This window comes from Peromyscus eremicus, chromosome 17 (genome assembly GCF_949786415.1).
Source record: "Peromyscus eremicus chromosome 17, PerEre_H2_v1, whole genome shotgun sequence".
Classification (NCBI taxonomy): Eukaryota; Metazoa; Chordata; class Mammalia; order Rodentia; family Cricetidae; genus Peromyscus; species Peromyscus eremicus.
The window spans coordinates 17019970-17033052 of NC_081433.1; the positions used below are offsets into that span (position 1 = coordinate 17019970).

The 13083-nt window shown below is 39.7% G+C and overlaps 1 protein-coding gene across 1 annotated transcript in view; it reads right to left on the minus strand.

Annotated features, from left to right (window-relative positions):
• Adam18 (ADAM metallopeptidase domain 18) overlaps positions 1-13083 on the minus strand; it is a 67836-nt gene that overhangs the window by 2814 nt on the left and 51939 nt on the right. Inside the window, exons 18-19 of the mRNA XM_059245077.1 lie at positions 9756-9870; positions 5112-5269 (exon numbers count right to left, since the gene is read on the minus strand). Of these exons, the coding sequence (XP_059101060.1) occupies positions 5127-5269; positions 9756-9870 (258 nt within the window). The 3' untranslated portion in view covers positions 5112-5126. The remainder of the gene's footprint in view (positions 1-5111; positions 5270-9755; positions 9871-13083) is intronic.

Sequence of the window (13083 nt, forward strand, 5' to 3'; positions counted from 1 at the left end):
GGAACTGCATCTTGGCCAACCATGAGTTAGGCCTCTAGGTCACTTAAAGTCTTTGAACCTGGATTTCTCCATACTTCACTTACATCCTTCCATATTACTACTCACTTCCCTGTTCCAAAGGCAAACGACTGGGCAGATTCTTGGGGTTAGGTAGCCTAAAGCTCGAACTGTGTTCTGAACTTATCTGGAAAGGCCCATCTCCTCTTTCTACATTTTTAAAGGATTTGGTTTTTTTTTGTATTAGTTTTTAAGTGCCCATGCCTGTAAGCATGTGTGTGTGTGTGTGTGTGTGTGTGTGTGTGTGTGTATACACGCGCGCGCGCGCGCGCGCGCGCGTGTTTAGGTATATATACCTGAGTGCTGGCGTCTACAGAGACCAAAAGTATTAAGTTCCCCTGGAGTTAGAGTTACAGGCAGTTGTGAGTCACACTATATGGGTGCTGGAATCCAAACTTGGGTCCTTTTCAAGAGTAGTATGTGGCCCTAACCACTGACCCATGTTCCCCTCCCCTTTCTAATCTTACATCAGAACAGCCTGAATCCTTCTTTGTCCTCCTGGAGCTGGGGAGCTTTACTCAGAAATGAAACACTCCATGGCTTACCAGTGCATCTGCATTCTGACTGCAAATGGTCGTTTTCTCTCCTCATCAAGGAAAGAGATAGAGTGTGCCAACTGAGGTTTGGGCTGAAGATAATAGACCTGTGGGCAATTACAATCAGCAATCGATCCCTTTGCTAAACGTGTGCCTTTGGGCCAAGGGCAGTTTCCCTTACTGCTGAATTGATACAAACCACAAAAGAAAAAGTGCAGGGTTTCCACCAATATTTCCTCTACCAGAATAGCCCAGACACTATGTCAGCCCCTTTCTGTCCCCAGATTAATGGTTCAGGAAACACTCTATTCTTGCTGGGGAAAACTCCCAAAATAACACTCACTTGTTATAATGTCATTACTTTGATGCTTCCCCATGCAGAGAGAAAACACCCCAGGGTGCAACTGCCAGACCAGGGCTGACAGACCAGTCCCTGGATGGTCTCATAAAAAAAAAAAAAAAAAAAGTGCATCAGCAAGATGGAACCAGTTCCATTTACTGCTGGATCTTCTCTTAGAGAGGATGCCGGGCATCACAGAGCCAGGTGTATTACTGAGTCTGTATCTGAAACTACAGAAGCAATATCTGTAATGGATCCATGCTATGTCCAGAGAAACATATACAGTGGAGGGTTTTGGTCTGTGCTACAGAGGGTAGCCTCATTTATTTGTCTTGGAAATGATCCATGGTCATTTCCATCGCAACAAGTTTACACAAAGACCCCAATGCCTTAAAATAAGCAGGAAACTGAGATGAACAAAATCAAACTGTCACAGACTGCCTTCAGGTAACTGTCACCCGCGTGACTCTGGGAGGGCCTATGTCTAAGAATACCCCCAGTCTCCTAGTCAGTAAAGACGTGCCTGAGACGGCTGTTGGTGCCACTGTCTGAATCCTCAACTGTGGTTTTATTCTGCAACACAGGCACTGATCCACCACGTCAAGAATGTTCCTTTCTCTCTACACAAACCATGCTTGAAAAGAATATGTCCCTTTTTCTATTCCTATAAGAAAAAAGCTCATAAAGCTAATGCAGCCTAATGCACACTTGGTGTTCTAACTCTCAGTGCTGGGAGTACATGTACATGACATAGTCAGATGTCTGACTTGGGACACATCCTGAACTTCCCTACTCCCATCGTTCTGACCGCTAGAGTTGAGAAGTGCCCAAGCCCACTTTCCTTGGCAAAAATGATGCCCAGCCTTCATTTTCAGACTCGCAAATCTATTCTGCATCCAAATAAAACATCATTTGCTTTAGATTAAACTTGTTTACAGTTTCCTGATTTGTAGGTCCCTAGAATTTGAACTGAACATATAAGAAGGCAGCCCAAGGGAGAAAATCGGGTAAGGTTATTTAAGACAAATACACGGAAGAAAGACATGATGTTCAAATGGATCTGATGGGTGCAGATGATCTGGGCACTGGGGAAAAGCAATCATGAAGGAGAAAAAATCTGGCAAAAAAAAAATAGTTTGTGATTAGGACAGACCAAATTACAAGACATGGATATATATTGATTCTATCAAATTGGTTTTTTTCTCACCTATTGGCAATATTTTCCCCAATCTATCAAAATATACTGATTGATTGATGATTGATTTTTAAGGTCAGCCAATTTTTATTTACTAGATAAAAAACAATTGGCTCTGTAGTAAAGGGCATGGCTTTCCTCCTCCTTTTCTCCTCGTCCCTGTTCTGGGCAGCTGAGATTTATAGCAATCCGGTTTTGTTGTTTTTCCTCTCAAATGCTAAATAAAATTACTTTATGAATCCGTTTCCAAATTCTCTTCTCAACTAAGAATTCATGAGAGCTGGGAGTTGCTTTAGGATGAACAACAGTGAAAAGCTATGCTTGGCAGGAGAAATGGCAACTTTTAATCTGTGTGTATGCGTGCTAACATCCTTTCCAATGATAACTGCCGTGTCTGCATGTGCCATGCTTGCAGCTTTAAATATTCTTGAGCTCGAACACGGCAAGTTTTCAAATCCTTCTGTTCTGCTTTTTCTTTTCTGTTTTGCCATCTGCATGGCTAAAGGCAGCTGGTAACAACCATGCCACAGTCTGAATGCTAAGCATAGTTACAATGTCCTCAGCCAAGAACAGTTTTTAAATCTCCCAGTGGGTCTGAAACGTGCACTTAGATATTTCATTTTCATTTATCCTGAAGTAATAGATACTCAGTGCCATTGAAAACATAATTAAGATACAGGCTTATGGTTTCCGGGATTTCAATCCACTGTGGCAGAGAAGGCGTGGCAGCAGGAATTGCTTAGCCTAGGCTGGCAGGAGCACAGAGCACATTGAGGAGGTTGACCAGCAAGAACAGGGTAGAACAGGTGGGAACCAGGACTGGGTTGTAACTTTCAAGGCTCAATCATACTTCTCCTAGACAGGCATCATCTCCCAGTGACTCCACAGCCCATTAAATTGTATCAACAGCTAGGACTAAGCATCCAAACCAAAGGAAATGCATATGGAAATGAATATAGATCTATAAGAAAAAAATCACTTTCCACTCTGCTTATTAACTATGTAGAGGCACTGAGCATGTTATCTGTAGGATGAACAATCCCCTCTATAGAATCCAACATTAGGCATTCCTTTTGAGTCCGCTTTTTCTTTTTCTCCATAAAGAATCATGGGAGCCTACCAAGGTTACTACTACTACTACTATTTCTCCTTCTTCTTCTTCTCCTTCTCCTCCTCCTCCTCCTCCTCCTTCTTCTTCTTTTCCTCCTCCTCCTCTTCCTCCTCCTCCTCTTCTCCTCCTCTTCTCCTTCTCCTTCTCCTCCTCCTCTTCCTCCTCCTCCTCCTTTTTCTTCATTTCCCCTCTTACTCCTCTTATTCTTCTTTCCTTCTTCTAGTGAATATGGCCTACTTCTATATAAGCAACATAGATATATGTGTATAACTGAAAATATCTTAAACCATTAACAACTTTCAAAGAAAACCACACGTGATACCATATTTACGATCACTATGGGTTAAATGCTCCAGGAAAATACATGTTCGAATATAGCCCCCACTGTGCGGTACTAAGAAGATGGATAAGATAAAACCTTTGAGAAGTGATTAGGTTGTGAATGGGTCAACCTACCTACAGATTTATAGATTAGCAGGTTACTGAGCTAGCTCTCTTACAAAAGCCACTGTGGTGTGTCTCTTGGATGTGCCTCTCCTTGCCATGTGACACACTTTGTCACATCAGGGGATTTTAGGGAACTACTCTAACAGGAAGGACCTAACCTGGTGCAGCATCTCAAACATTAGCCTCCCAACCTCCAGAACAATGAACTGATCCAACTTTCATTCTTTATGGATAACACATCCTATGATAGTAAGTAATTGTGAAGAAAACTCATCAATAAAAGGCCAGAAACTGCAGCTGACCCCCTCCCCAATGGAGAAGCTTCCATGAGTATGGAGATCCCCATAGTCCACTGTCCTTTGCTATAGGTGATATTCAAATGGGCTCCAGTTTTAAGGATGTAGTAGAAAAGTAAGAATGGCAATAGACCATTAACCAGCAGTTAGTGAAGTCACCCTTTAGAACACAATATAGGAAAGCCGGTTTACTAAGAATGATCAAAAAGGCAGCAGCCTGTACAGCAGCTAGTTTCTGTAGTGGGGTACCATGGACTACTGGGGCAAGTATGTCTCTACTTGGTTGTCCTTTTGCAGTTATGGTGAGTTCCTTTGTATGCAAACAATGTGTACCATGCAAAGGAGTACATTTAAAACGGGCCGGTGGCAGTTCCGGGAGGTCAGCATGAATGGCTGGACATATGACTGCCAACTGTGTGGTCTCGGCCATGTAATTATGAGCCACGGAAATCAGAGTCATTTAATATGGGCAGTCCTGGTCAACGGGTCTGCTCAGGGGATCCCAGCACTCCTTGCTCTGGTAGTTTAGGAATCCTGGACCACACTTTTGAAGACTCCCTCATGACTCCCTTTTCTGGCTTCTTGCTGATGGTCATTCCCTCTGTGGTTAAAAATAACAGTAAAAGGTCAAAGACACTGGAGCACTTGGGCATATCAGTTTCTTACCATTGGTGGGCGAAACGCCTACCTGTCCAGAGAAGCACAAACTAAAAAGGCATGCGTGAACATGAGGAACAGCATGTAATTTCGGAAACAAGGTTTTGATAGCGTTTGAGGCAAATATGGAAGGAGTATGAGATTAAAAATAATTTCTCAATGAAACTGTTAATATAGCGCCTTGAAGTTCAACTCCATTCCATGGGTTAGACACAACTAGGAGGAAAAATTACAGTGACGCACAGATTTTAGTCTTGTCTGGCAAATTCAGTTCCCTGCGCAGCGTGGAGTACAACTAGAAAAAAGGTCCAAGACACTTAAGTACTGAGAAGGAAAATGATAAGAATTCAACTCATATTGGGCAAAAAATAGTACATATTTAGGAGTAAAATAATAGATGTTAGAGAACATAAACTATTAAAATGCAGTTCCATTTAACCAAATAAGTTAATATACCATGGGTTATATTTACCCCTCATATTTGGTGTTATCTCTGAGGCATGATTTTTCTTTCATTTCTCTTCATGATCCCAATGATGAAAGTTATGATAAAAGGCAGAAAAATGAGGAAACCCAGGATCAGCCAGCTGTCCTGATGCTTGCTGAAGTGTTTTGTCCCCAGATATAGGTCTGGAAAAGAAACACCAGAAAGGACAGGTTGATCTGAAACTTAGACATGCTCCTTCTTTTTTCACACTTTAATCCCATGCATGCATAATGTGATTAATACTTTGGCAAACCACAAGGAACTAGCCTGGGGAAAATAAGAGAACACTTCCAAACCACACGACACATTTTTCCATATGTCTTTTTTTGCATATTTATTTAAATGTTCTGGTACTGTCTACTTGCTTGGAGTGATGTTTGTCTCATGGGGTTCCTTGGTAACATCAATCATTCAAAAGATGCCATTGACCAACCTCCCTATATCCTAGGGCTTTAAGCTCTTCCAGAATGGAGGACAGGACCACTGTGCCCACAGCAGAGCAGCTGTGGATGACAACACTGTGTATTTCAAACGTGGCAAAAAAGGCCATTGAGGGTTTCTGTCACAGTCACAAATGCTGCAAAAACCAGGTCTGCTCAACCTGACTCAAATTCTTACTTTATATATAACTTAATAGTAATTTTTATTTAAATATGTTAAAAGTCACTATGTTGACAGAGTGAAGTGAAAATTCAAGAGAAAATTTGTTATAAAAACTTTTATCCACTGCCTTGCTAAGTAAGTTTCTCTTCTTAAATGAACACATTTTTATAAAATTATATTTTTCCATGTGGTATTAACACTTTATGGATACAAACTCTTCTCTTTTACCTTCACCACATCCATGTGTACGTGCTGGGTTATCTCGAAATAAGTACAATCAAGGCAGTGAGAGATTTAGACAATGAAAGATTTAAGACACTGGGAAAAAAACTGAAAAAGATATTAGAAGATAGACTACCTATGCTCATGGACTGATAGGATTAATATTGTGAAAATGGTCAACCTACCAAAAGAAATCTACAGATTCAATGTGATCCACACCCAAATCCCAATGCAATTCCTCATAGAACTTGGAAAAAATTTAAATCTCACATGGAAGCACAAAAGACCTAGTATAGCCAAAATAATCCTAAGCAATTAAAAAAAAATTTGCTGAAGGTATTATCATCCTCGATTTCAAGTTATACTACAGAGCTATAGTAATAAAAACAGTATGGCACTGGCATAGAAACAAACACATTGATAATGCAATAGAACTGAAAACCCACATGCAAGCCTGAACTGCTATAGGCACCTGAACCTTTACATAGAGACCAGAAATACACTTTGGGTAAAAGACCATATATGATAATGGTACTAGTCAAACTAGCTAACTACAAGTACAGGAATGAAACTAGATCCTCATTTCTCACTCAAAAACAAAACAAAACAAAACAAAAAACCTCAAAAATTTTCACATGAGAGCTTATACCATGGATCTGATAGAAGAGAAAACAGGGAATAGGTTTGAACTCACTGGCACAAGAAAGGACTTCCTGAACAGGAGCTCAGAGATGCAAACATTAAGACCAGCGGTTGACAGGTGGGACTTCATGAAACTAAGAAGTCTCTGAACAGCAAAGGACATGATCTTTTGAGTGAAGAGGCAGTCCACAGAATGGGACAATCTTTATTAGACATATGTCAAATAGAGGGTTAGTGTCTAGGATATATAGAGAAACAACAACAACAAAACCCAACAAACAGAGAACCTCCAAACCCCCTGAACATCAAGAGTAACAAACAAATAACAATTAAAAAACCCCCAAACAAAAACAATCAAATTAAAAAGTGGAGCATGGAACCAAGCAGATTTCTCCAAAGATTAAACGCAAATGGCTAAGAAACACTTTTTAAAATGTTCAACATCCGTAGCTATTGGGGAAATATAAATGAAAACTACTTTGTGATTTCATATTATCCCAGTCAAAATGGCTATGAAAACAAAAGCACAGCCCCCCAAACAAGTGGTGACAAATGCAATGTGGATGTAGGGGGAATATTTATTCACTACTGATGTAAGGGCCAAGTTATGCGGCCACTACAGAAATCAGCCAGCTCTACCACTCTTGGGCATCTACCCAATGACTCTATATCTTATTACAGATACCTGATCATCCATATTCATTATTACTCCATTCATAATATCTAGCAAATGAAAATAGCCTAAATGTCCATTCACTGGCGTACGATAATGAAAATGTGGCACATTTACACAATGGAATATTATCCAGATGTTAAGAAAAATAGAATCCACAGGTTAGTGGATGGAACTGGAACAAATCTCTCTGAGTGAGGTAACCCTGGCCCAGAAAGACAAACATTATAGTTTTCTCCCATTTGTGGGTATTAGCTTTGGCTCTTCAGATATGTGTGTTTCGTTTCGAATAGCCATAGAGGTCAGAAAATTAGTAAAGGGACATGGGAGGAGGGTCTTTTAAAAGAGAGGAGATAAAACAGAGGTGTAATGGGTTAAAAGGGAAAAACCTAACAAGAAGGGTTACAGTGGGGTAGAGAGTGGTGGGGAATACAGGGACAGACAACCAGGACTAAGAACATTTGTAAAAAGCCGTATGGAAATCTACTACTACAGTGGCTTCCTAGAACATATACATACGCATAGAACAAAACTTTCCTGGATTTATGCAATAATGGGGTGACAAAGCACCTACTAGACACCAGAGGCTAACAAAAAGTCCAGTATCAGCAACGGAGTTTTTGGCCAATGATGTCTCATAGCTCCCCAAACCTTAGAGGTTCTAGCCAATACTCTTCATTACCCCCTAAAATGAGATGGTGAGACCCTGTTGCTGAAGACACCACACACTTGAATCATGGGACATAAAAATATCAATCTGTCACTACCCAGATGCTTCATGTCTACTGGATGGCTTTCACAGTGCTGGAGAGTGCTGTGTAGACTACCGGAGGAGAGAAGTCATCACAAGTCCTCCCCATCTGTGAACCAGGAACGCTACAATGGCTGGCCTGACAAGAAACTGTGCCTAGAATTGTCATAGGCCCTCGAGAAAAACCCAACACTATTGGGATTAAAAAAAAGGGAGGACCCAAAGTTGGATGGGTAGGGAAATGGGTGGATCTAGGAAGAGCTGAGGGAGGGTGATGAACATGGTCAAACACATTGTTCAAAATCTTTGAGGAACCAAACACTGAGAAAATTCTTAAATACTTCTATTATTTATTAAACATATTTTATTGTTCTGCTACATCTAGATAATATTAAAGTGATTCTTAGCCATCTTTCCCATAGATTTGGTATATCCTTCAATCCCCATCAGAGAAGCTTCTTTTTGCAGTAGATGATGTAGAGACCCATACAAGATGCAAACACAAGAGACGATGGGTGGGAGGGCCGGGCCCAGCCCATCCTGGGTGGTACAACCCCCAGGCAGGTGGTAGTCCTGGGGGTTATCAGAAAGGAAGCTGAGCAAGGCAAGGAGAGCAAGCTGGTAAGCAGCACCCCTCCATGGCCCCTGCATCAGCTCCTGCCTCCAGGTTCCTGCCCAGTTGGAGTACCTGCCCTGACTTCCCTTGCAGAAGAGTATGATCTGAGAACTGTAAAGTGAAATACACCTTTCCTCCCAAAGTTGCTTTGGGTCATGGTGTCTTATCACAGCAGTAGAAACCCTAACACAGACAGGGTCTTTCACTTTAGCCCAGGCTAACCTCAAACTTGTAGCACTCCTCCTGCTTCAGATTCCTGTGTTGAGATTACAGTCATGTGCCATCACACCCAGCTCTCACTGTACAAACTAAATAGGTTATATCCATGCTCTGTTCAACCCTTGACTTTCTTGTAAAAATGTGTACAGAATCCTTGAACCCCTTCTTTCATGTGTTAGGTATTAATTCACAACCATGTTTCAGTCACTGTCATTTTCAAATACTTGATATCTGAAACAATTTATCCATTGTCCATTTATATATCTACTTCAGGCCAATAAAGCTAACACCATTGCTTGTTCGGTAATATACTTTCATTACAAAACTTCTATGTTATTGATTATGTAGACTTTCTGAAACATGGATCTCAATGTTATTTCTTCTCCAAATACCTGATGACATGCTCATGGAGGGAAATATATGAAGGGATGAATGACTGAACCAGCGAGTAGCTTATGATATAGCTTTTATTCACTATAGGAACGAGGGAAAATATGAGCATGTATTCAGAATGTGACTTATTATTATTTCCTGGTAGGAACACATATTTTGCTGTATATTTCTCTAAGTCTCACTCAGAATGAACAGTGCATGGCAGAGTTGCTTTTCAATAATTTTCTGTTTTAATAATATGAAATATGAACCATGTATATGCTTTTCATTATTCTATGTATGACTTTTAAAAACTTAGTGACATTTATTGAAACTTAAGAGTACCATTCTATTTTAGTTGACTTCGCCAAGTTGGTTAGAGTTGACTCCCTCTGAGAAAACTCATCACAAATAGGGCACCAAATTAACTTATTTGTAACTGGCCTGGGAAAGATTTGACAAAGATGTCTGTCTTCAATTAATAACACAGACAACATACTACTCGGCTTCGGGGGGTTTCTTTGTACTGACCAGCTCTGATAATGTTTCCATCGTCGATGCTGCCCCCTGGCGATCCAATCTGTAAGTTACAGTCTGGAGGCCTGTAGTCAGGAAAGCATTGGCAATTACCAAAGTTATTACATATCTAAAACAGAAAAACATGCAGTCATTTTGAGATGACACTAAGTCATCGTCTTGGTAAGTAATTCTGATATATGTGACTCAAATACATAGAATATTTTTAAGGTTTTTGTGATCATACAATTTGAGAAATGCATTAAAAAATTAAAACTTTGGTGGCATAAAACAAAAAGCAAAATCACCACAATGTGAAAATATATTCTAATTCCTATTGTCTGTTTTTAATTAGTGATTTTTCTTCTCCAATGATCTTCTAAAAAGGAGATGCAATAAAGTTATGATCCACCAGTCTGTGGTTTTTTGTTTGTTTGTTTGTTTGTTTGTTTTATTGCTGTGTAAACACCACGACCAAAATCAGCTTGGGAAGGAGAGGGTTTATTCCAGCTTACACTTGCAGCTAACAGTTCATCACTGTCAGCAGGAGCTCAAGGCTGGAACCTAGAGGCAGGGACTGAGGCAGAGGCCACTGCTTACTAGCTTGTTCCCTGGTGGCTTCCTCAGTTACTTATCTTATACAACCCAGGACCACCTGCCCAGAGGATGGCACTGCCCACAGTGGGCAGAGCCCTACACAACAATCATTAGTCAAGAGCATGTACCACTGAATTGTCTATAGGACGATCTGATGGAGGGGTTTTCTCCATTCAGGTTCCCTCTTCCCAGACGACTAAAGGAGTTGGCAGACAGACAAACAAACAAACAAACAACAACAAAAAAGAAGAAAAAACCAAACCAACCAGCACATGATCACTATGTGCACAGAGATGAATAATTTTCACAAATATTGTCTTTTCAAAAGATGTTTATTTTTTTTTTTGTTTTTGTTTTTGTTTTGTTTTGTTTTTTTGGTTTTTCGAGACAGGGTTTCTCTGTGTAGCTTTGCGCCTTTCCTGGGACTCACTTGGTAGCCCAGGCTGGCCTCAAACTCACAGAGATCTGCCTGGCTCTGCCTCCTGAGTGCTGGGATTAAAGGTGTGCACTACCACTGCCTGGCTAGTTTGTAATTAATATTAAGCCTCTGAGTGATTATTTTATAAGCGTCTGCAGGACCATGGATGAGAGAGATTCGTCCAGACCACTGGGCAAGGCAGGACTGGAGAAAGTTCCATCTACAGAGGGGATCACAATAAATTAAAAATGAGAATCAAGAAATAGACTAATACTTCTACTGGCAAATGCAAGCAAAAACACACCAAGAAGAGACACACTAGAAACTCGAATAAGAAAAACATATAGAAGCACGTGCTCTAACTCCCTTTCTGTTGCTCTGGTAAAACACCCTGACAAGCTGTCCAACAGGCTCTCCAAACAATTGCTGTTGTGCTTGGCTGCTCCCCAGAGGTAGATGGTAAGTAATGCCCAGCTGTTGATGGAACTGTTCCTGGCCGTGGGAGCCACACTTGTCACTCAGCACTAGGGAGGGTATGGCAGGAGGACCACACACTTGAGGTCAACCTCAGCTACACATGGAGCTCAAAGCCAGCCTGGGCTACAGCGAGACCCTGTCTCAAAGAAAACAAACAAGCACACTTAGTCTCCAGCCATCGGTATGCACCTATGGGTAATAAAAGGATAATAAATAAAAATGTATGAAAAAATAAAAGTTCAAGAATTGATGATCTAGGAGAAATGGCCTAATTCCTTAAAAGAAAAAAAAATCCATGAAAATGCACATGAACAGAAATACATAATATGAATTCTTCTATATCAAGCAACAAAATGACATGAATATTTATTTACTTTCAAAATACGAAGCTCTAAGCCCAGATTTATTCTCTCATGAATTAGACCACATGTCTAAGAGAAAAACTGTATCAATTTAAATAGAAAGGAAAGGAATCCTTCTAAATTCATCATATCAGGGGAGCATTACCTTAGTTCCCATATACCATGTAACAGGAAAGAAAGGCTGTGGGCCCATATTACTCCAAACATAGTAGAGAAATGCTCAAAAATACTTGTAAAATTAAATTCAACACTTCACAATCAAATGGCATTTATTGATGGTATTTAGACAGGTTTTAAATTAAAAACAAATTCATATAATCCATTATGTTCATGAACTAAGTAAAAGTCATGTGATTGTATTAATAAAGGAAGACAATTTGATAAATACAGTACCATATACAATAGGCACTCTTAGAAAATCAAGACTAAACAGTAAATTCATCATAATTTAAAAAAAAATCCACAAAATGAAGCAAACAAAATGTACCCCATTACCGGTGAGAAACCAGTGGGTAAGCATCGAAGAGGACACCCCTTCCACTCCTTTACAACATTGCACCAAAAATCATAGAAAATGCAGCAAGACAAGAAGAGGAATAAAACACACGTAAATTGAGAAAGATAATACTGTGTTTCAAGGCTGTTGGATACAAACTTTAGCTATATGTCAATTGCTTCTAGTAATGGGCAATAAGAATTTGGAACTAAAAACATAATGCCATTTACACAGGTTGCTTATAGTAATGGGCAATAAGAATTTGGAACTGAAAATATAATGCCATTTACACAGGTAAAGTGGCACACTTCCTTTTGAATGAAATTATTTATAAACATGATTTATGCTAAGAAAACTGTAAAAATTAAACAAAATTTTTAGCAAGGCGGTGGTGGCACATGCTTTTAATCCCAGCACTCCAGAGGTAGGGGCAGGCAGATCTCTCTGAGTTCAAGGCCAGCCTGATCTACAGAGTGAGTTTCAGAACAATCAGCGCTACATAGAAACCCTGTCTCAAATAAAAAATTTTTAATGTATAGAAATGGAGAGATAGTCCACACACATGGCATGCTATTAGGATGTTGGATCTTACCTACATGATACAAAGATTCAGCACAACCCTAACCCAAGTCTCAGGCAAGTTGTTTCATGAATCAGATACACAGATCTGACAAGCTAAATTATGTATTTAAAGAAAAAAGGTCTAGAACAAGCAGTGCTTTTCATTGTTGACAAAGAGCTAAGATGAATAGGTTTGTTTTATGATCATTTTATGAACCAAAAAGCTACAGAAATCATAAAAATGTGGCATTGATAAAGAAATAGAAAACTAAACCCAAAAACAGGAAAGGAAGTCCAATAGTAGAGCCATATAAATCAGTTTTTCTTTAAAGATATTTTGTTGGAAGCACAATACATATAGAGAAATATAAATAAACATGAATGGAAAAGTTTTATTAGATGAAAAATCCAAAATTTCAAGGTAAAATAATT